Below are 23,231 nucleotides of genomic sequence, written 5' to 3' on the forward strand. Positions count from 1 at the left end.
GGTAGCATTGCTGCCTCCAACAGTGGAGACCATAGCCAGCATGGCAAGAAGCCATTGATAGCCCTGCACTCCATGAATTTGTCTAATTCTCTTTTAAAGCCTTTGAAGTTGGTGGCCATCACTGCCTCCTGTGGGAACTGCATTGTGTAAAGAAGTACCGTTTTTTTTGCTCTATAAGACTCACTTTTTCCCTCCTAAAATGTAAGGGGAAATGTGTGTGTGTTATGGAGCGAATGCAGGCTGCGCAGCTATCCCAGAAGCCAGAACAGCAAGAGGGATTGCTGCTTTCGCTGCTCAGCAATTGCTCTTGCTGTTCTGGCTTCTGGGATTCAGAATATTTTTTTCTTGTTTTCCTCCTCCAAAAACTAGATGTGTCTTATGGTCTGGTGCGTCTTATAGAGTGAAAAATATGGTACTTTCTTTTTTCTGTCCTGAATCTTCCAACATTCACCTTCATTGGATGTCCACAAGTTCTAGCGTTACAAGAGAGAGAAAAAAACTTTTCTCTGTCCTCTTTCTCCATGGCATGCATAGCTTTATAAACTTCTATGATGTCACCACTTGCTCGCCTTTTCTGTAAAATAAAAAACCCCAAACACAGCTGCCTTTCTTAATAGGGGAGGGAACCTGCAGCACCCTGGCTCTGTTACTGCTGATGTTAATTCTATTTCCTTGGAAATATGAAACCTGCTGCCTATCAGAATTGACAGCACTCAACCAGGCAAGATAAGATTGCTTTCTATAACCTTAGGTAACAGCTGGAAAGAGTGTGTGTTTGACATAATGCTTTGCCATCCTATTAATTTACAGCCCATGTACTTCATTTACTCCTTTTCTTGCAGGCCCAGCAAGGCAGTCCTTCTTCAACGGGTTCAGGGAACACAGAGCATTCCTGCACCTCCCAAAAACAGATTTCCGTCCAGCATAAACAGACACAGGTATAAAACCAATGAACAACGTACTGCAATGTATGTGTTGTATCTTGCTTGAGTCAAACACATATCATTGGAGAAATAATGGAGGGCAATGAGGTAGTGACATAGCTATGCCAGAAGAAGGCTAATGTTTATTCCATTATCAGTTGTTTCCTTCTAAGTGCCTTCAGCCTTAGGGATATTGTTGGCTTATTCAAAACAATGTGTTTTGGTCAGCAAATTTCCAGAGGAGATGCTGTTTTTCTTGCCTCCAGCCTCCCACCATTGTCATGTTCTTCTTTTTTTCCCCAGTGGTAGAAAAAGTTGTCTTTTATTTTGCTGTTCATTTGTTTATTTTAAAATGCTGCTGTCTTTCAACCCTAACTCCTTTTGCAAAATGGGTATTCATGGTGCACGCTGTCTGAACAATTCTGAGTGCTGTGATCTGCATCCGGCGTTTCCAACGAGTATAGGTTCTGCCATTCTGGAGGTTTCACATGCAGCACCATCCCCAAAAGAAAGAATCTGCCTGCATATGGGATTTCCATGTGTTCTTCAAAATTCCTATTCATACTAAGAGGCCTCTGATCAGGGCAACCATATAAAACGGTGGCTTTCAAACTTTTAGGACCCTTACACATGGATTTTTCTGCCGAGGATCCCATGTGCATCTGTCCCTTTAAATTGTAGATGAGTCTGGGGTGTGCAAGGAGGGGTCCCCTTGGGGCTACACCATTGCATTGTGGAGGTGAGACAGCTGCCCAGAACTCACCCTTCTGGTTATATAACGGAGGGGGAATTTGGTATTGGTGAAGAAAGCTGCCTTTCAGGGAAATAAGTACCCAGATTCTGATCTTCTCATTGAAGACGATAGGATCTTGTGAAACCCAGCTGTGGTTTCAGTTTTAAAGCTTTGTGGCAGTGTTGCATTTTGAAAAGGTGACCAACCGAAAATAGGTAGAAAAAGACCCAATACCCCCTGAAAGGTAGGCTGCTTTTCTGAGGGGAAAGTGGCTTGCTCAAAGGCACACCATTTTGTATGGATGTAGCATGCTTTGGGAGGAGCGTGATTAAAATGTTCATAGGCAATGTCTGCAAAAGGCGTGTCAGCTCCACACACAATCCTACCCACCCTGCCTCTCATACCCTTTATAGATTTAATGTGCTGAGCGACAGGGGTGTGATTCTGTTTTTCCCACAAAGTTTCAGGGAATACAAACTATGCCGTAAGATAGAGGTGAGGAACCTGCACCATCCAGATGATGGTGGACTACATCTCCCACCATCCCAAACCATTAGCCTTGCTGTCAGGGGTTAACATCTGGAGAACCACAGGTTCCCCGGCCTGTATGGCTTGTCGCTTGCTTTCCCCCCCCCCCATGACCCCACATCACCAGGATTAGAATGGAGTTCTGCCAGCTTTGCTACACTTGGGAAATCTCAGCCCTTTTTTCCCCTTAGGGACTAGAGAAGGCTTTTATGACAGATATGAAAAGATTTCAGCTCCAGTTGTACCATTTGCCTGATGTTTTGGTTTGCTTTTTGTAAGGGAAAACATTTTCTCCATAATTTTAGGTTGTTCCATTCATTGGTCACGAAGGAACAAAAGACTAGTGTTTGACATGCTTTTCTGTCCCTAAAACACCCAATCACCTTTTGGGTTAGGGTTAGGGTTATTTTTTGGGTGATTTTTCACATTGAGCTCTTTCCCTCTTCCTCTTGCAGTCTGATCTCACGGTAGAAAAAATATCTGCACTAGAAAACAGTAAGAACTCTGACCTGGAAAAGAAAGAAGGCAGGATAGATGACCTATTGAGAGTAAGTACGCCTGTACACCATACTAAAAATAATATATTTTTTTAACACATAGAGCAGTAATGTAAAGTGAGAGAATGTATCTATAACATAGGGAACTTGTTAGTAATATGATTAAATTGTAGGTGGGCTAGGATTTCTTGAAGCACCCAACCATGTACTTGCAGAACCCGATTATTCCAATGAAGAATTTGTTTTCTATTCAAACAAAGAACCTTTTTTTAAAAAAAAAAAATTCTTATGACTATACCACTTAATACAAATGTGAAATGACTAAAATTCCTCCATGGCCCAACAGTTGGACACTGTGGTGCCTTCTATGTTCTCTGGTACTATATTTTGACAACTACAGCATCTTCATCATTTCCCTCTCTGCCTGCATGCCGTTCAATTGAGATTTTGGCTGTTCTCTGTTTTGGCTACCTACTTAGCATTATTTCCATTTTCAGGCAAACTGTGACTTAAGGCGACAGATAGATGAACAACAGAAAATGCTTGAGAAGTACAAAGAACGGTTGAATAGATGTGTGACAATGAGCAAGAAGCTTCTTATAGAAAAGGTAAGTTTTGGCTTCTAAATTGCCCTTTACAACCTTCTCACCTTTGCCCTCTTCTCTCCTCCCAGCCCTTCAGTTCTGTGCATTTTGTTGGAACTTGTATCCTGCTGTAACTTGCATTCTTGGGGGTATTGATGAACACATTAATTAGAGTAAAGTTTGCACAAATGTACTGGGCCGACGAGGACATTGTTTTATCGTATTCATATGGACATGCATGCAAAGGTATATTATACTGAGTCAGATCGGCTTGAGTCCACCCTGGCACTTTCTGCAAAACACTTCCCCTGCTTTTGAGCTACAGCCCCCTTCCACATTTTTATTGTAGTATAACTACCACCATCTTTTATGAGCATTGCTTTTGAGTATGCCCCTTCCTAGTGACCCACTATATCCTGGAAACCCACTGAAAATCCTAATTCAGACCTTGTCACATGGAGGTACATTTAGAACAAATGCTCACCATCACCAAAAGTTATTTTTGGGTTGTGGAGTCAAATTTGTAATGACATTTACAACACCAGAAAGGTGAGCAGTGAAACTTGCCAAACCTCAAAACCAGGCTGTGTTGCATCAGGAAGACAGTGTGGCTTGGGCTGTGATGTTTATTACAGTGGGGTAGCCATTGAGAACATCTCTTGCTGTTTAGAATTGATGCATGGATAAAGAGCCATTTTTTCCCCTCCTCCTTCAGCTCTGACCTAAAAGGCCCTGCTTGAATTGTATTCAAAAGGCTATAAGCTACCATTCATTTTGATGGAAATCTCCCATTTTGTTCCCTTCCAGGCATATGCATGCAGCCCTTTTGGTTTGAATGTGTGTATGTAGCCCTTTTTCTTTACAAAGAACCAGATGCTAAGCCACATGTAAGGGACCAGATGCAGGTCACAGGTTTGCACATGACAGACTATTTTCTACACTTGAGGAGTGTTAAACTTTGCATCGTTCATATTTTCGGTCCTCATTGACTGACTAGCAGTGTGGTGAACCCCAGTTGTGGCAGCGTTGATTCATACTATCCTTCTCTCCCTAGTCAAAGCAGGAAAAGATGGCATGTCGAGATAAGAGTATGCAGGATCGGCTGAGACTGGGTCACTTTGCTACGGTGCGGCACGGAGCGTCTTACACTGAGCAGTGGACAGATGGCTACGCTTTCCAGAACCTTATCAAGTAAGTGCCTTAACTGCAACTTCTGCCTTTTCTCATGGCAGCAAAGTGTACAGGCAGTTACTTGACTTGTCCTTTTCATGAATCCATGTGTAACTAAGGTGCTTCTACAAAACATGTACATTTTTTAAAGAACCCTGTTTGCCAGGACTCAGGGCAGGTGACATACTTAACAATAGGGTCGCCATATTTCCAAAATCCAGACAGAGTTGTTAAAATTTTTTTTTGGGGGGGGGGGCAGGGATGTACTTTGCTAAGTAATAGTATTGCTGCACAAAGCCATGAGCTGTAGAACTGCATATACAATAACACGTCTTAAATATATGTTGAGATACACCTGTGTTTACCACTGATCAGTAGATGCCCCAGTAAACATTGCCTCATGAAGAGGCATTCTAACACTTAAATATACAGTACCATAAGGGTGAAAACCAGGAGTAGCAGGTGACAGCCTGCAAATTTGGTAGAGTAAGTCAAGGCATGTGCAGGCCTCCATCACACCTTTATAAAACTTGCCATTGCCCCCTTCCTGATAGAGTGGTATTCATGTGATCACAACAGTTGCATCACTGACACTTGTCCCAAGTTTTATACATTGCAAAAATTCAGGGTTGTATGTTTTCTGTAACATAGAATATGGTATGTTGTAGCAAATATGACCAGAAACCAGCACTTCTAATATGCTTGCCCTAGAATGCAGAAGACGAGCCACTTCTCTATGTCATGTATTATATTATGTTCTCTAATTTGTGTGCATGTCCTGCTTTTGTTTAGGCAACAAGAGAGGATAAATTCCCAAAGGGAAGAGATAGAAAGGCAACGGAAAATGTTAGCAAAGCGGAAGCCACCTGCCATGGGGCAGGCCCCTCCCGCAACCAATGAGCAGAAGCAGCGTAAAAACAAGACAAATGGAGCGGAAAATGAAACGTAAGTGCCACAAAAAAAAAAAAAAAATCAGGTTGCTTTCTATGAGTCACTTGAAATGCAAAGAATAGCTTATGGCTGAAGTTCTCAGGTTTTCCACAGTAGATCTCCCCAAAACATACAAAATTATTGGAGCCTTTTTTCTGCAGTCCACCTGTTGTTTTAAAATAATTAGTAGTTGGTTTGAAAGTGTTGCTGTTAATATTTGGCTTTGCCTCAGCCACAAACTTGCTTCTATTGGAAAAGGTACTTCTGTTTGCGCAAGTACACACACCGAATTCCACATCATTCAAAGTAAGTACAGTGGTACTTCTAGTTGCTTTCCGCTCTTGTTAAAGACTTTCAGCTTACGAACGCGGCATGTTCGCCATGTGCACATGTGCAGAAGCGATCTTCGTGCATGTGCAGAAGCGCTTGATTGCGCCGCGCACATGCACAGAAGAGGCACTCTGGTTGTGGACTTTTCAGGGTGTGAACGTCACCCTGAAACGGATTAAGTCTGCAACTAGAGGTACCACTGTACCTTTCATAAAGTGATGGACGAAAACTGGTGTGACAGATATTGTACTCTGCCTAGTAAAAGCTCAGTTTAATGACACTCAGGACCACGTCCTTACAATCTGCCCGTGTCCTTCTGCTCAGCACCTCTCCTGCAGAGAGAGATGCAAAAGTTCTTTGAAAAACATAGTGATTAGCCTGGAGGAGGAGGTGGAAAAAGCAAGTGCTTTTGGCAGGGCGGGGGCACTTCTGAAGTGAAACAGATGAAGGAGGCTTAGAATAACAGAGAGTCAGGCAGCTTCTTAGAAGGGCTACATTGTGGGTCTTCCTTAAAAGAGCAACACCTGCTAGGTAGGGGGTTGTTTCTCTGTAGATGGGTGAGGGAAATAAGTCGAAGACGGAGGATCTGTGTGAATGAGAGGAAGGGGGTGGATAGATAGATGTCTGGGGTGGTGTTAGCACCCTGTGCTGGTATTTGGCCTCCTACACATTAACCCCAAAGGAATGCATCCCTGGGCAATGGGTGAAGGAGGTTCCTCACCTGTTCCCTAGTAAGTGTGGAGTCTTAGTTGGGGCAGTCCCTTAATGCTTGAAAGGGCAGAGTGATGGATGCCAAGCACAAGAGGAGGGGGGACTTAGTTCAGTGATAGAGCATAAGATTTTTAAGTGAAACATATGCGAGCAATCCTTGGCACCTCTGTTGTTGTTTTTTAAGACATTCATAGCAGAGCTGGGAAACACACTTGCCTTGATTGCCTTGGAGTGCTGGTAGTTATACTAGACAATATTGGGCTGGGTTTGAACCAGTGGCCTGACTCTGCTGTATTCAGTAGGCATAGGAAACCCCAGTAAAGTGTTACAAAAATGAAAAGGTGAAAACAGGAATGGGTCCCAGGCCTGTCTTCTTTTTTTTGTCACCTGCCTCTATCCTGCTATTTGTTCTTCAGAGTAATCTTTTGGACCACTTATTTTGTGCACGTGCAGGTTAACGTTAGCAGAATATCATGAACAGGAGGAAATCTTCAAACTCCGGCTAGGACATCTTAAAAAGGTAAAATAATGTATTGCAAAATGACTTCAAAGGGGCAGTGGTTTCAGCTGCCATCTTGTGTTTTGTGTCTGTATGACTCTTCAGCATTAATCCCAATGCAGTCTAACATGCCTTGAAGTGACCGAAATACTAGCTCTTATAAACAACATTCTTGCTTGTGCACATTGCAGGAGAAGATTGGGAGCAATGGGCAAGCTCTTTTCAGGGGAAGCTTGTTTTCTTTTTACTGATCGTCTCGTTTTGCTTAATCAGATGAGCTTGATCAACATACTGTTGAAAAAGCACTGATTGGAACGAGTTGATTCCCACAGTAATGAAATAAGTAGTAGAACTGTCCGTGGCATTTGTTCCTTTCCAGTGCCTCAGTTCTTAGCCCAGTAGCTGTGAAATAGACTAGAGCTTTTCCACACTGCTCAGACAATCCTATTCTAGTAGCTCTGTATTCTGTCCACAAAGGACTGATTTCCCGAGTCATTTTGCCCTGATTGTGCTGAGCATGTCACTATCATCTAGTCCAGAGAAGTAAAAGTCTAGGCCTGAGGATTGTTTCACAAGAAAAGCATGTTTATTGAGATGGAAGGTGTACTTACTATAACTGGTTCACATTGAATCATCTCAGCAGGAGGCGACAGGAAGGAACAAGATACAACCCTTAATTTTAGGAGTTGAAAGCCATAGTAGTCATGTACATTTTCTGAACACCATTAGAATCTGTAAAAATGCTTAACTTTTCCCCTGCCTACAACTGCTTTGTTGTTCAAGACAAACGCGTTCCTTTGGTCAGGTATACAGAGTTTAAATGTAACTTTTGGTATAGCTGTTAAAGTGATGTTTTCCTTTGTGTAGGAAGAAGCAGAGATCCAGGCAGAACTGGAGCGGTTAGAGAGGGTTAGAAATCTACATATCAGGGAATTGAAAAGGATACATAATGAAGATAATTCACAGTGAGTATTGGGCATAAGAAAGCTGCCCAAAGTGGCTAGGCACCAAATCGCTACAATATGTCTTTCTTGCTTAAGAGTGTGTAGTGGACTTGCCACTTAATACCAACAATTAATAATGTCGCGGATTAATACTTTGGTTCATGAGCAAGGAGCATGTCTCCTCTGTTACTCACTCTCTTAACCACCCCACACCTGAGATCTTCTTAATAGTATAACAGACCCAAGGGATCACCTCACCCCTTGTTAATGGTTTGGGATTCTTCAGTACCTAGAAGAACTCTCCCCTCCTGGTTATACTGAGACCCATGTACCCTGTATTCCCACAAGGGCTACCTCTCCCGGTTCAGTCACAGCCCTCCCAGAACACTCCTGTCTGTATACCTTTCCCAGACCCCCTACCCAGTCTCCGTATCCAAGCTGCGAGGTTCTGTCCTCTCGCTATCGATAGTGAACCATTTCTCCTTATCTCACTCCCTAACTCACAACTCCAATAAAACCCTATATCTTAACTTGAACCTTTGTCCTATCATCTTAAATCCAGCCCCATCAAACTCCCTCGGAAACTGCTCCTTTTATTGCCCCCCCCCCAGTTCTGTTCCTCCCCCCTTTGTGGCTAGCTGACTCTGTCACCGATCAGAGAGAGGCTCCAGTACTCTGGTGTCTGTCACAGAGTGATATGTCTAACAAGCAAAAGCACTGAAGAAATTTGGACGGTTCTGTAGACAGCATGGTCAGGAATGATAAGAGGGCCTCAGGTTTTCCATACCTGCTATAGACAAACCATACTGTACCCTTAGGGTTGTGTTTGTTTCAGTTTAATGTCCCCACATAATTCTTTAAATAGCTCATGGTAGTCAACACTTTTAAAGACATCATTTACTTGTCACCTTTAACTTCTGATGCTGTACGGGTCAACTCGGTGCTAGCTGTTTTAGTAGTAATACAGTGTCATAAATGTTTACAGTGGAACATCAGGAAACAAAAAAGGAGCTTACAATCTAGATTGTGCTTGACCTATCATTAACAAATGCAGTATCTGTTTGAGATTTGGAGTAAGCTCTTCTAGCCCCTTTACATTTTCACCTGCTGCTTGTGGCTGGCTGACCATAGGTAGATCTCCCTGGAGATGTAACACATATCCTGCCACACTGTCTAGTGCAGCGTTTGATATGATCAAAATACAGGCCTCTGTATTCCCTGCTCTTGTAGGTGCCCTACTGCCGTAATCTCAAAGCTCCTGATCACTCACCAGTTGTGCAGTGGCTGTAGTGCCTCCAAGCAGCATGTAAATCTAAAAGGTGCATAGCTCTACAATTTGTTGGGTTACAGATTGTGTGAGAACTAGTATACAGTGGTGCCCCGCAAGACGAATGCCTCGCAAGATGAAAAACCCGCTAGACGAAAGGGTTTTCCGTTTTTCAAGGCGCTTCGCAAGACGAATTTCCCTATGGGCTTGCTTCGCAAGACGAAAACGTCTTGCGAGTCTTGCGATTTCCCCCCCCCTTTTTTTTCTCCCTTTTTCTAAGCCGCTAATAGCCGCTTAGCCGCTTTTCGCTAAGCTGCTAATAGCGCTAAGCCGCTAATAGGGTTGCTTCGCAAGACGAAAAAACCGCTAGACGAAGAGACTTGCGGAACAGATTCTTTTCGTCTTGCGAGGCACCACTGTACTTGGCTCAAAACCGAGAGAAATTCCCTTTTGCCCAGGATAATCACTATTCTGAGTAATTCAGCTGAAGATCATGATATTACAGGTGCTGCATGAATAAATAAAATAATCTCTCCTCTCCTCTCCAGATTTAAAGACCACCCAACACTAAATGACAGGTACTTGCTGCTACATCTCCTGGGCAGAGGCGGATTTAGTGAAGTATATAAGGTAAGTTAGATCTCCTTTGGCTGATTGGCTGTCCTAAGTTGACTCCTTGATAAAATGACTCTGAAGCCAGTGTCTTAATTATCTGGCATCTCAAGAAATAAAGGTGGGACAGACCTCTGCCCGAGATCCTCACCATTCAGCATGAATTGATAAAGGGTATGTTCAAGTGCTTATCACAGCTGGGTGGCTTCCCTTGTTTTTAAATTTGAATCATATTCATCTCACTTTGGAGGTGCCAGGTTTATAAATGCATTCATATGAACTTGCAAACACTCATGTACGTTCATATATATATATGCATTCATATTGGAGCAATTGCATTATAAGCAAGCATACTAAGGGAAATTCACATCCTTATTGACAAAAAGAATCTGATTGGGGAACAGCATTATGTATGAAGTTATTTGCCTACTAAAATACTATGTGGGGGTGTCTCAAAGAAAATGTTCAACATCCACACAAAATCGTTTAAAATCAGTTTGGAATTGCTGACTTTTTCCCCCCAGTGCAAGGAAGTGAAATTTGTTTAGGGTCGAGGTGTCAGCTCTGATAGTATTCTGAATCAGCTCTCTCCTTCATCTTCCAGGCATTTGATTTAACGGAACAGAGATATGTAGCAGTAAAAATCCATCAGTTAAATAAAAACTGGAGGGATGAGAAGAAAGAGAACTACCATAAGTAAGTAACTCTGGATGCTGGACTGCAGAGAAGGTTTGGGGGGGGGGGTTAAAAAAAAAAGGCATAACTTCTAAAATGACAATGTGGTTAGTAAAAGAGGTTCATTGCTTCTGTCTGAAAAACAGCTGGTGGTTCTATTCTTGTGAACCAAAAAAAAACCCTTAGTTTCTGCCCGTGTTAGCACAATAAATGGTTGAAGGAGCAAGACTTGAAGGGAGCTGAAACTGCTTTGGAAAAGGAGAGGGATAAGAGCAGAATGTTTAGGGACTCTGCAGAGAAAGACCCCTGAAAAAGAACAGGTTACACTTCAGCATCTCTGTAGGTTCCTCATTGTCCTGGAATCACAACCCTGGTAGTGAAGTTATATTCTCTTGCCTGAGCTATTGCTAGAAATATAGTGAAATGCAACTGTGCGATAGCATTGGGTTTTGGTGGTCAAAATGTCCATTTCTAGTGATTTTACAAAAATGTTAGGTCTGATTTGTTTGATTTTTTTTTTTTAAAGTTTTGTCATTGTAAACTGCCCCAAGTTTTAGGTGGATAGTTGAGAATAAGAAAATTAAATTAAATAAGGACGTTTTCCTTGCTGTTACAGGCACGCATGTAGAGAATACAGAATCCATAAAGAGCTGGATCATCCTCGTATAGTTAAGCTTTATGACTATTTCTCGCTGGACACTGACTCGTAAGTGCTGCTCTTTTTGCAATTCTGCCGTAAACCCGGCTACTTGAATGACTGTGCTTGGGAATCTTATTGCTCAGAGCTCAATGTGAAAGTGGGGCGTGTGTCATGTAAGACATTCTGTGTCAAGGGTTTAGAATACAAAGGGGTTTATAAAAGAGATCAGTTGTGTTGTTCAGGGTACCCCTCACTCCACAGTATGTATTCCCTTTCAATGTGGGATGAATTCCCACGCAGCAAGGAATTGAACGGGGCAGAGGGCATCCTGTAGCCTTGCTGCCCTGTTAATTGCCACGATTGAATGTGCAGCAGTGTGTGTGGAAGGAAACAAAGCTGTAGTAGGTTTTGTAACTATTACAAAAATTACAAAAACTCTCCCACATTCGAACCACCGGACCCATTGAGAATAACAAATGACACACTTTCAGTCAAAATAAAGTTAGCAGTGATGCTGTAATTGCAGATTGGTTTGTGATTTTATTTATTTTGTGTTAATTTACTTTGCTGTCTAAATTATCAATGCTGCTTTTAATGGATTCAGTTTTGTGATGCCTTGAGGCCTTGGCCAGAAGGCCAGGATGTAAATCGGTAATTGAAAAGTTCCTGTTTATCCAGAGAACAAGATCTTAAATCTCTGATAAAACCCTTGACCCAATTAAACAAATTGAAGTAAGTTAAGAGTATTTTTTTCCAGGATAACTGACTGGTGTAACCCTATCACAGTGAGACGAAAGTGGTGTTTTGTTACAAGCCAGCCCCTAGTTGCAACTACAAAATTCCTGCAGATAGAAAGGGAGGAGACTTTGCAGCACTGTTATAATGAGCCAATATGTTTGACTTCACTTCTTTCAGGTTTTGTACAGTGTTAGAATACTGTGAGGGGAACGATCTGGACTTCTATCTGAAACAGCACAAATTAATGACTGAGAAGGAAGCCCGGTCTATTATCATGCAGATTGTGAACGCATTAAAATATTTAAATGAAATCAAGCCACCCATTATTCACTACGATCTCAAGCCAGGTATGTTGATAGTGGGTCTGAAACAGCACGAGAAAGTGGGGCAGGGCACTCTGTATTCTGCAGATTTCTGTTGTGAGAATTGCCGTGTTCATTGGTTGTGTAATAAGCAAGCTTCCAGTGCCCATAATTGCATGATCTTATCATGTATATGTAACAGGGTAAGGAATGTGAAGCAGAGCACAGGAATAAATGAACAGCTCTCTCGATGGAAGGATGTAGAAAGTGGATGTGTGCTTTTTATTTGTTCATAAATGTTCTAAATTAGGGGGGTGAGCAGTAAGGTACCCAAGTTTGCTGGTGATGCCAAATAGTTCTGTGTAGTTGAAACAAAAAGGGATTATGAGAACTTCCAAAAGGATATCTCCGAAATGGGTGAACAGATACTGAAATGGCAAATGCAATTCAGTGTAAGCAAAGTAAGGGATTCATATTGGGGGGGGGGGTGTTTCTAACTTCACGTATAAGCTCATGGGGTCTGAACTGGTGGCGACTGACCAGGAATTGGGCAGGTAGCTCAACGAAGGTGTTGACTTGTATGTGACAACTGAGAACGGCGAACTCCGTGCTTGGAATCTGTAGGAAAGGGATTGAAAACAAAGCTGTCGGTATCTTAATATCGGTATACAGATCTACACTGCGATAGCCCTTGGAATATTGTGTACAGTTCTGGCACTTCACCTGAGAATGAATATTGCAGAGCTGGAAAACGTTCAGAAAAGGACAACCAAAGTGTTTGTGGGGTTGGAGCAACTCCGGTGAGGAAAAGTTACAGCAATGGGAAGCTTTTCAGTATAGAAAAAAGGCAGGGGTGGAAATGACATGATAGCAGTGCTTGCATAGTGTAGAGAAAGTGAATAGGAAGAAGTTACATTCTGCCTCCACTGTTGGGAGAATTTGCAAGTGGGAGAATTCTGTTGCCCTCGGGAGCTGCTTGGGGTCTTCCCCTAGGCATCTGGTTGGCCACTGCTAAAACAGAGTGCTGGACCAGATGGGCCTTTGGCCTGATCCAACAGGGGCTCTTCCTAAGTTTTTGTGTTCATGTCAGAGCCTTCAACTGCAAAGAGCAATTTCTATTCCTATGCTCTGCTTGTGTCATGTTGCGTTATGGGTAAATGTTTTAAACAGGAGGTGGGAGAAGGTTGATGGATGGGAGATGGTTGCCTTAGGACAGGGGCTGGACCTTAACAGAGGAACCCCAACCACTCTGTTACTGTTTAGGAGAGGGAGGTTCTGATATGGTCGCTTTTTGGAGGTGGTCTGTCATCCTGGCTGAAAATAAATAAGTGTATTTGACCTCTTTCTGAATTCTCATTTGTAACAGGCTGCTGCTTCAGCAACCCCCTCCCACCCGCCTGCAAAATGTAATGGGCATATTCACTTAGAAATTTTGTTTGTTTTTTTATTCTCCAGGTAACATCCTCTTGGTAAATGGTACTGCATGCGGCGAGATTAAGATCACTGACTTTGGCCTCTCAAAGATCATGGATGATGACAGTTATAATTCAGTCGATGGCATGGAGCTCACATCGCAAGGGGCTGGCACTTACTGGTGGGTGCCCTGGTCTGTTTCTTGCACTGAACTACCCATAATATCGTAGAATGTGAAGAACAGGTTATTCAGCTGAGCGGGCCAAGTCATATATTTTTTATGGGGGGGAAAGCTGCTTGGAATTGCCCCTGCACCTATGGTGGAGCCCACCTTGAAAAACTGTGTTAAGGTGAACAGCTCTTCCAAGTGCTTGCATCTCATGCCACCAAAAAATATAATACATACATCCTTACAACACTAATAATTATAATAAAAACAACAATCTGACTGGGTTGTCCCAGTCATTCTGGGTGGCAATAGGATTCCAACCTTGTAAATGACTGGAGTTCACTCCTTTGGTAACTTCTACTCAGAGGCATGGAAGGTTGATAGTGAGGAAAGATACGGATTTCTATATAAATGAATACGGCTAGTCTGCAGCTGTTAATTTCTCTGTCCCCTAGGTATTTACCACCTGAGTGTTTTGTAGTTGGGAAAGAGCCTCCAAAGATTTCAAATAAAGTTGACGTCTGGTCAGTGGGAGTAATATTCTACCAGTGCCTCTATGGCAGAAAGGTAAGCAAAATAATTTGACTGCTGCTGAATTTACTGAACTATTGAATCATAACTGCCAACTGAGTTTTTTGTTGAATTCTGTGGTGTCTTCGGCACAGAGTTCAGGTTCCTGAGACTCACTTAAGCTTTCTGGTTTAATTTTTTTAACCACATTTGTTGTTGTCATGACTTGAAGGAATTTTTCAGCGTGTGCAAGGAAACTTCAGTAGAAGCTCCAGTGCTCAGGAAACAGAGCTTTTATAACTTCAATTAAATAATTAAATTTTGTTGCGCAAAGGTCTCCAGGCAACCATATTATACCACCAAACAAGAAAAAGGACGTGAATTATAAACATCATTTTAGTCTATCAGAATCCTGAGGGAAATATGTATTTACCTGGAGCCATAAAAATATCAGTGAAGGCGCCAGGCAGAGCTCACTGAGAAGCACATTCCACAAATGAGGAGCACAACTGAAAATGCCCTCCTTTGTCACCAACCTTCAACCTGGAGGTGGGCCAATATTGCCTTGTTCTCCTCCAGTCATCTTACTTTAGCACTGCACCCCCTAAATGCAGCATTGATTTAATTAATATTCTAGGTTCTGCCAACTGATTTGGGATGGGGTGGTTTGGGAAGTGAGAGAGCCGATGCTTACAGGAAAAGGAGAGGGGAGCAAACTGGTAAGGAGCGATGATTGAGATGCATGTTGAGTGATCGGAAACTCTATGGGATGAATAAATCTTACTTCCTGACTGAGAACATGCTCATACTGGAATTTTGCTACCTTTTTAGCAAAAATCCCTTACACCACAGTTTTTATACACCACAAAGTAACCTAATGTGCTTTTTTATAAAATAAAATATGGCTACATTTCTGTGAAACCTACTGGATCCCTCTTGTTGAAATGTGAATAATGACCGTGTTCTAACATATGCATGTTGCACTCTCCCCCTCTCCCCTCCCCAGCCTTTTGGCCACAACCAGTCTCAACAAGATATTCTGCAGGAGAACACAATTCTGAAAGCAACAGAGGTGCAATTTCCTCCAAAGCCAGTGGTAACGCCAGAAGCAAAGGTAAGAGAGTGTTTCTATTTGGTATCGGCAAAGAAGCTTGGGGAAATGTAGTGGCGATCTGTACTTGAAGGACACCTTTTTAGCTTTCACTCAAATGGCAGCATTCAGTAATGGGTGACTCTTCCTATCCACTTGCAGAAATGCTTCATATTTCGACCAGGAGAGGAGGGCTCCCTGTTCTCCTGTTTCCACTGAGGTTACAGGGATGTCCACAGCTTGTGCTGAGGAAATTGTAGAGCTATTTTCAACAGATCTTTACTCCCGCCCCCCTTTCTGTTCATGACTAGGATGATGATAAAGTCATACCTTTCATCCCAAACGCCTTGCGAGTTGAACGTTTTGACTCCCGAATGCTGAAAACCTGGAAGTGAGTCTTCCGGTTTGCTAACGTTCTTGGAACCCAAATGTCTGACAGGGCTTCCGATTGGCTGCAGGAGCTTCCTGCAGCCAATCAGAAGCTGCGCTTTGGTTTCTGAACGTTTTGGAAGTCGAATGGACTCGTCTCTTCACTTTCACTCCATGGTTCTGTTGTCAACTCACCCAGTTGCCTGATGGGTAAAATTGGGGACCAGCTTACTGCAGCAGGCTGAGGGAGGGAGCAGAAATAAAGGGTGGAAGAAGTCCCTGCTACTGCTTTTTATGCCATTCCACCAGACTTGAAGAGTGGTGCCTGGTAAAAGCTTAGCCTGGGAAGATCCTTCCATGACCATCTAGACAATTGCAGGATGCCAAGGAGGGTGTGTTTTACTCACAATTTATTTATCTAATCATTTTTTAAAAAAATTTAAGTAAAACCAGCCTGCTTCTGCTTCAGGAAAAGAGCTACCAGTACCAACTTCTCATGCCCATTTTCTCTTCTTTCTGTTTGTCTTCCAGGCATTTATCAGGCGCTGCCTGGCCTACCGGAAGGAAGATCGAATAGATGTTCAGCAGTTAGCATGTGACCCCTACTTGCTCCCTCACATCCGCAAATCTGTATCAACAAGCAGCCCGGCTGCGGCTGCCATTGCCTCAACCTCTGGATCCTCTAATAACAGCTCTTCAAACTGAGCAGGAACAATAGGCCAAAAAGATATATATAACCGGAACTGCAGAAAGAAAACCGAGAGAGAGTCAGAGACGTTTTGAGAAGCAGCCTTCGGGATTGGCAAGGAATCCACAAAACGGCCTCCAGAAACCGGTGCTTTGTTTTCCTCTTGCGCTCTTGTCCCATCCGTAGAGCAAGGCATCATTGATTCTCGGCAAGGTTCTATGGCGACTTAAGTCCAACTTAAGTGGCCAAGGAAGAGGAGATTGATTGGTCTCGTGCTGAGCAACGGCAAAGGCACTAACCGCTCTGGGCAGCAGAGAGAAAAGATGGCTCCATGTACTGTGAACTTCCAAACACCACGGACCCCGGGTGCGGTTCCAAAATGCAGGGTGCACACACACACACTGTGTGGAGAATTGCGGACTTGGCAGCAGGGTAAAGAGGCTGGACTTGGTCCACTGTCAATATTTAAAAATATGTTCCTCTTTTTTTAAAAAAAAACAAGACGAAAAGCAAAATAAAGTTTAGGCTACATCTCATTTGGGGGAAAGGGGGAAAAAAACCCCACAGAGCTCAATGCTGTGAGGTTCCATTGAGGGAGCGGCATTGGACTCTTGAGACCTTTGCAAGGGAGCCCAAGTATCCTGCCTGTTGATAGCGCCAGCATTAGCATGTCATCCCAAATAATTTCAGTTTTAAAATAACCAACTTTTATTGGGGGGGGTTTTGGTTGGAAGGTGAAATAACTAGCAGGTCAATGTGGCAGCCCCCTCTCCCTTTTCTTTAGATTGGCCTCATATTCTGTGAAGGAGGAGTACAATGTAATGCAGAGGGTGCGTTACAGCTAGGAACATAGGTTTCTGTCCTCGCTCCAGCCCCCCAGAAAACTGCTTTTTGGCAGGTACTTGACGGTTATCCCCCTTCAGAATAAAACTAAGCGTTTCTAATTTTTTATTTTCCCCCAATGTTTTCCTCGTGTGGTGTTCGGATCCATTCACTAAAGTCTCTTTTGGGTGATGGCATTCTCTTTTAACACACACAAGGATGACAGAACTCTAGACAGATTACCTCCCTTCCCTTCTTCCTCCCTCCCTTTATTTTCATTTTTTTAAAAATCTTTCTGTACTGTCTCAGAAACATCACCTACATTAACACCCCAAAAGGACACTTATCCTGAAGAACAGCTAGATTTTTTTTAAATCTTAAACTTTGTGTTTCCGTTTCTTTATCAGAGTTTTGAGTTTGCTTTTTTTTTTTTTCCTTTTTTACATTACTGCTCTTGGTCCTTGACTCTCTTTTTCTTCACCTTTTAAGAAAGACATGTAAACCAAAGAAGAATCCAGTTGCTTGAATCTTGTGGCAGAATGCTACTCCTGCACGTGGCCAAAACGTTGTTTGCTGAAAACCTTGAAAGCCGTACTATATGGTCAGGTACCCTGGCCAGGACTTCGATTCTGCACCCACAAGTGATGATTCTCAACCCTCCTTCCTCAGCTTCCTGCAGATTGGGGTGCAAGTAGAAGTAGCAGGGGTGAGGTGAGGGGGACCAAGCCATATCAAGATTTAGGGGACTTGCGGGAGAGCTGAGCTGGGAAGTGGAGGCTGTATGTGTGTGTGTGTTGGTTTGTTCGTTCATCTCTAGCTACTCCTGCAGATCAGGTGGAAAGGACCTGGGTGGCCGAGTGTAGCTGTCTTGTGTGTGCCTCACCCTCCTTTTTATCCAATGACTTAATCACCAGGATGGATGAGGTACCATTTGATCAGGAGGCGAGCCTGTGCCTCTGTTTAAATGGCGTTAAATGAAGTTGTGCAGGGAAGTGAGGAACTGTGATGTGTCATCATTACAAATGAAGGCCCTGCAAAAAGGCTCTTGAGATAACGCTTTTTTAAATAAAGAAAGAAATCTCACCCCAAACAGGTGCCATGAGTCCACCTTCGGGGACAGAAGGGTTTTCCTCACTTGTTCCTGAGAATTGAGGGTGTAGCTTTTTTTAGTTCCTCTGGTGGAACAACTGATATTTGGACTCCTTCTACTGGGCAGAAAGTAAGTGAACTCTAGGGCCAGAGGGAAAGGCGAGCATACCATTAGGCTATTGTTAAGGCTTCTGGTAAAGTTTACACACAGACACACACAAACACCCCACCCCACAATTTGCCTCTGAGCATGAGAATAAAACACATAGCCAACTTTTTTGTCTTTTCATCCCCACCCCAACCTCCTTTTCTTGTCCTAGGAGAAAACCAGGTCTTATATTAATTCCATTTAGGGTTTTTCTAGTCCACGGTTACTCGTCATTTTTTCACCAAAACGCAGCTTGGGGCTATGTGTGAGCTGGCAAAATGCAGGCGCTGGTGTCTTGGCTGCCACAGCAGAGTACAGCTGCTGTCTGCTTGCTGAGCCCTTGTCTCAGCCCGTTTGGGGTTGGGCTCGTGTTATATTTCTGCAGCTAAATTCAAGACTTGAAGCATGCTGTTCTGGAAAGCGCTCGGTCCTAGCATTTTATCCTCCCGATTGCCGTTCTTGGAATTTAGCCCAAAGCAAGTTTTCACTTCAGGCAGGTTAAAACTTGGATTTACCAGCTTGTGGTGGAGCTAATTATTGATCACTCGTGGAGAGAACCCTGTCCCAAGTGAGACTTAAAAAGAAGTTTTAAAATTTTGTTTTCTAAAAGCCCAACCTGCCTTTGAGCCATAAATTGTATTTCTTTCCCTCTCTCCACCCACCCGCCCCAGTTTACATAGTGACTGTCAGCTGTTTCAGTCACTATTGATTGTGCCTGGGTGGGAGCCTACATCTTTTCATGGTGTTCATCATAGAAGCAGGATAGATCTCTCTGGATGAAAAACGCAGACTGTGACTTTCCCTTTTCTTTTCTCTCCCCCCCCCCTTTTTTTTTAAGCTGTTGCTGAAATGGGTTTTATTTCAGGTAACAAAACCTTTTTATTGCCACACTGTTCATTTTACTGAAAGGAAAGAGGAAATGTGTATGGATTTGTAACTTGAAACTAGGCCAGACTGTTTTGGCTTTGCCCAGCAGACAAAAATACGGATATTAAACAAGTTTTAAGAAACTGAACTTGATGGTTTGTTGCATTTGAACTGCTGGTTGGTCCTTATGCTATGGGGCAGAGACACGTGGCACAACCTGAGGAACCAAATGCGTATCACATTCGTTAGGATAATGCAGAATGATCAAACAGCTTATTAAAGGTAAAGGTACCCCTGCCCGTACGGGCCAGTCTTGACAGACTCTAGGGTTCTGTGCTCATCTCACTCTAGAGGCGCTGTCCGCAGACACTTCCAGGTCACGTGGCCAGCGTGACGAAGCTGCTCTGGCGAGCCAGCACCAGCGCAGCACACGGAAACGCCGTTTACCTTCCCGCTATAAAGCGGTACCTATTTATCTACTTGCACTTAAGGGTGCTTTTGAACTGCTAGGTGGGCAGGAGCTGGGACCGAACGACGGGAGCTCACCCTGCCGCGATCGGCAAGTCCTAGGCGCTGAGGTTTTACCCACAACGCCACCCGCGTCCCCAAACAGCTTAGGTGCCATAAAATACTGGTAAAGGTAAAGGTAAAGGTACCCCTGCCCGTACGGGCCAGTCTTGACAGACTCTGGGGTTGTGCGCCCATCTCACTTAAGAGGCCAGGGGCCAGCGCTGTCCGGAGACACTTCCGGGTCACGTGGCCAGCGTGACATCGCTGCTCTGGCCAGAGCCAGAGCCAGAGCCAGAGCCGCACACGGAAACGCCGTTTACCTTCCCGCTAGTAAGCGGTCCCTATTTATCTACTTGCACCCGGGGGTGCTTTCGAACTGCTAGGTTGGCAGGCGCTGGGACCGAACGACAGGAGCGCACCCCGCCGCAGGGATTCGAACCGCCGACCTTTCGATCGGTAAGCCCTAGGCGCTGAGGCTTTTACCCACAGCGCCACCTGCGTCCCTATTACTGTTACCCATCCACAAAGGGAACAAAAATACTCAATGGAGTCATAGTTCTGGCAACACTTTCTGTTGGATCATTTGAGTTCATAATTGATATAACTACAGTGGTACAGGTTACATACGCTTCACGTTACAGATTCCGCTAACCCAGAAATAGTGCTTCAGGTTAAGAACTTTGCTTCAGGATGAGAACAGAAATCGTACTCCGGCGGCACGGCAGCAGCAGGAGGCCCCATTAGCTAAAGTAGTGCTTCAGGTTAAGAACAGTTTCAGATTAAGAACGGACCTCCGGAATGAATTAAGTACTTAACCCGAGGTACCACTGTAATTCTACTTCTTAAACGCTCCAAAATTTGGCAGTTTGCAAATACATGGAGTCTTGGTCTTGCATATAATTGTAAACAAAGGGTGGAGGAAACCTTGGCAACAGTGACGCCAGGAGCAAAAATAATTTCCCTGCCATCAGTGATTGCTCGATGATAGAACATTGATTTGGGACTATATGCATACGAGAGATGGAACTGCAAAGGTTGGATTCTTTCTCTACACTTACAAAATGAGAGCCTAGGTTCTGTGAATCTATATAAAAGAGCAGTAGATTGTACTGGATCGAAAGCAACCATGGTTGTAGCAGTTGCTCTGGGTTTCAAATTCTACTTGCATCACGCCTGGGGTAGCTCAGTTGGTAAGAGCATGAGACTCTTAATCTCAGGGTCTGGGTTCAAGTCCCATGTTGGGTGAAAGATTCCTGCCTTGGACTAGGTGCCCCTCATGGCCCTCTACAATTCTATGATTTGTGATGGTATGTGGAATCAGGCCTCGTGCAGATTTCTTCTATTTTGCCTTGCCAGTGCAGATTCTTCCTTTTATCACTAGAGGGCAGAGTAATCGCAAATACTATGTGAGAAATTTGTAACTTGTGAACACTCTTACCTTGACCTGCAAGAAAGACACCTGTGAGTCCAAAGTGCGCACTCACAGGGAATATTGTGCACATAAATAATTCACTTTTGTTATTTCAAGCATTTCTACCTTGCTATTCCTCGAGAAGAGGCCAAGGTGGCCTGCAAAAAAATAAGTTAAAGCATTATCAAGGGGAAAGATCCAAGAACGTAAGATCTGTGGCCCTGTTCCATTAAAACCATTTCCAGCATTGTTCATTGCTCAAGCCTTGCATCTTACTGATCAACCTCAGCTACTGTCATGCATAGATTTTGTTTTATGATTTGTATCACTCAGTCGCCCCCAAATACAGGGATGCATCAGAAATAGGTTTTCGCAGAGGAAGCTGTTGGTCATCTCAGCCCGAGTAATTGCTCTGGGCTTGCTTCTTTCCAGGCCAGAAACAAGCCCAGAAGAGTATTGTGCAGAAGAATGGAATCTTCTATGGCCGTGTCATTTTCACTTCTAAATTATAAAAAAATAAACATTTTGGAGTTTAACCATGAAGTGACCTCCAGTTCAAAGCCTGGAATATATGTGTCTCAGCTATCAGAAGTTTAGAAAACACTGATAAAATTTTATTCTGCAGGATCGCTTCATATTTTAAAGGGAGCTTTATTTCATCAGATGTATTATCTGGTTTGTAGTATTGTAAGACCGAGATGGGGAACTGGCGGCTCTCCAGATCTTCTGCCATTCAACTGCCATCGTCCCTATTTGCCATGTTGACGAGCAGATGGAAGTTGGGATTCAGCAACATCTAAAAGGGCTGCAGGTTCCCCATCCCAAAGATCTAACAGTATCTTGGATGTTCACTGAGCTCCGTCAGTGAGGTAAAAGCTGTGCAGAAAAGAGAGGATCCATTTCTGTCAAAGGGGCATGCAGCCTGCAATAGACAGATATGCACAGCAACTCATTCAAAATGCGAACAGCATATGCTTTTATATTCCTTCAGCTGTGGCAATTCAAAGCAATTCTATGTGGCAGGCATGTGTTTCACAGGGAGCTGCTGATCACTATTCTACCAAGAGTGGCAAATTTGAAACAGGTCCATGAATACCCATCTCATTGGACAGGAATGACCAGGTTGCATCTTTTCCCCCTTAGCTAATTTTGCAACACCCTGGAAGAGCTGGGTCTCCAGTATGAACGATAAGAGAAGAACTTGGTCCACCAATAGCCATCTTGTTACTTCATCTTTACCCGATTTACACCAGAAATTTCCACTGCAGTCTTGATCTTGGAAGGTGGACGTCATCTGAGAGGGTGTTGGATCATGTATAAATAGGCTCTGAGCACAGCCCTAAATCCCTGTCCTGGGATATACCTAGGTGTTGACAAGGTTCCCAACTGTGTCTTGCTATTTTAAGTGGCTGCTAAGTTGCTTTCTAAACTGACCCCTCTGTGTCTTAGCAATGGAAATCCAGGAAGATAACTCTGTTAGGGTCAGCGAGGGCTCTTCTCGCCCATCACCGATGTTATCCAAGCCAATCTAGTTTTCTTCTGGGGTCATGTTAAGTACCCCCTCCCCAGTGCTTGTCCTTTTAGCAGAAGCACGAAGGAGTGGACAAGGACATCCCAGGGTAACTGTTGGACATAATGGTTTTGCAAATACCAGCTCCAATCCAAGGGGACACAAAATAACAGTAATAGTAATACCTATATTTATACGAAAACCTACTGAGATCCATAAAAAAGCAACTGTACCAAAAGGAATTATTGTGAAAATAATATTTCGGGACGGCACCAAATTTTGTCTTCACTGCAGGCATAATATTACCAAAGTCCACCTCTGCAAATACCATCTCTTCTAATGATGTTTTTATTAACAGGGAATATTTCTAGTCTTGGAAGATGTTGGATTTCTCCAGAATGTATGCTAAGAGCTGGAAGTATCCCAAGCAGCCTTGAAACTTTAAAAAAAAAATAAAAAAAATAGCTGCCTAGATCTGTATTGCCTCATCCGAATTCTGCCGGGTTCTGCTGCCACTAGTCAAAGAAAGTAGTGACGGGCTATATACTAGCC

The 23,231-nt window shown here is 43.4% G+C and overlaps 1 protein-coding gene across 6 annotated transcripts in view; it reads left to right on the plus strand.

Moving 5' to 3' along the window:
- Positions 1-19,396, plus strand: part of TLK2 (tousled like kinase 2) — a 37,455-nt gene extending 18,059 nt beyond the window's left edge. For all 6 annotated transcript variants that reach the window (XM_079949501.1, XM_079949498.1, XM_079949499.1 and 3 more), the window contains 15 exons: positions 843-938; positions 2,640-2,732; positions 3,179-3,289; positions 4,320-4,456; positions 5,228-5,380; positions 6,860-6,926; positions 7,773-7,870; positions 9,665-9,746; positions 10,333-10,424; positions 11,020-11,109; positions 11,959-12,128; positions 13,539-13,677; positions 14,121-14,232; positions 15,182-15,289; positions 16,166-19,396. In XM_079949501.1, coding sequence (XP_079805627.1) covers positions 843-938; positions 2,640-2,732; positions 3,179-3,289; positions 4,320-4,456; positions 5,228-5,380; positions 6,860-6,926; positions 7,773-7,870; positions 9,665-9,746; positions 10,333-10,424; positions 11,020-11,109; positions 11,959-12,128; positions 13,539-13,677; positions 14,121-14,232; positions 15,182-15,289; positions 16,166-16,339 — 1,722 coding nt within the window. In that variant the 3' untranslated portion in view covers positions 16,340-19,396. The remainder of the gene's footprint in view (positions 1-842; positions 939-2,639; positions 2,733-3,178; positions 3,290-4,319; positions 4,457-5,227; positions 5,381-6,859; positions 6,927-7,772; positions 7,871-9,664; positions 9,747-10,332; positions 10,425-11,019; positions 11,110-11,958; positions 12,129-13,538; positions 13,678-14,120; positions 14,233-15,181; positions 15,290-16,165) is intronic.
- The last annotated feature ends 3,835 nt before the right edge of the window (positions 19,397-23,231 follow it).

Source organism: Podarcis cretensis (genome assembly GCF_951804945.1).
Source record: "Podarcis cretensis genome assembly, chromosome: 13".
Taxonomy (NCBI): domain Eukaryota; kingdom Metazoa; phylum Chordata; class Lepidosauria; order Squamata; family Lacertidae; genus Podarcis; species Podarcis cretensis.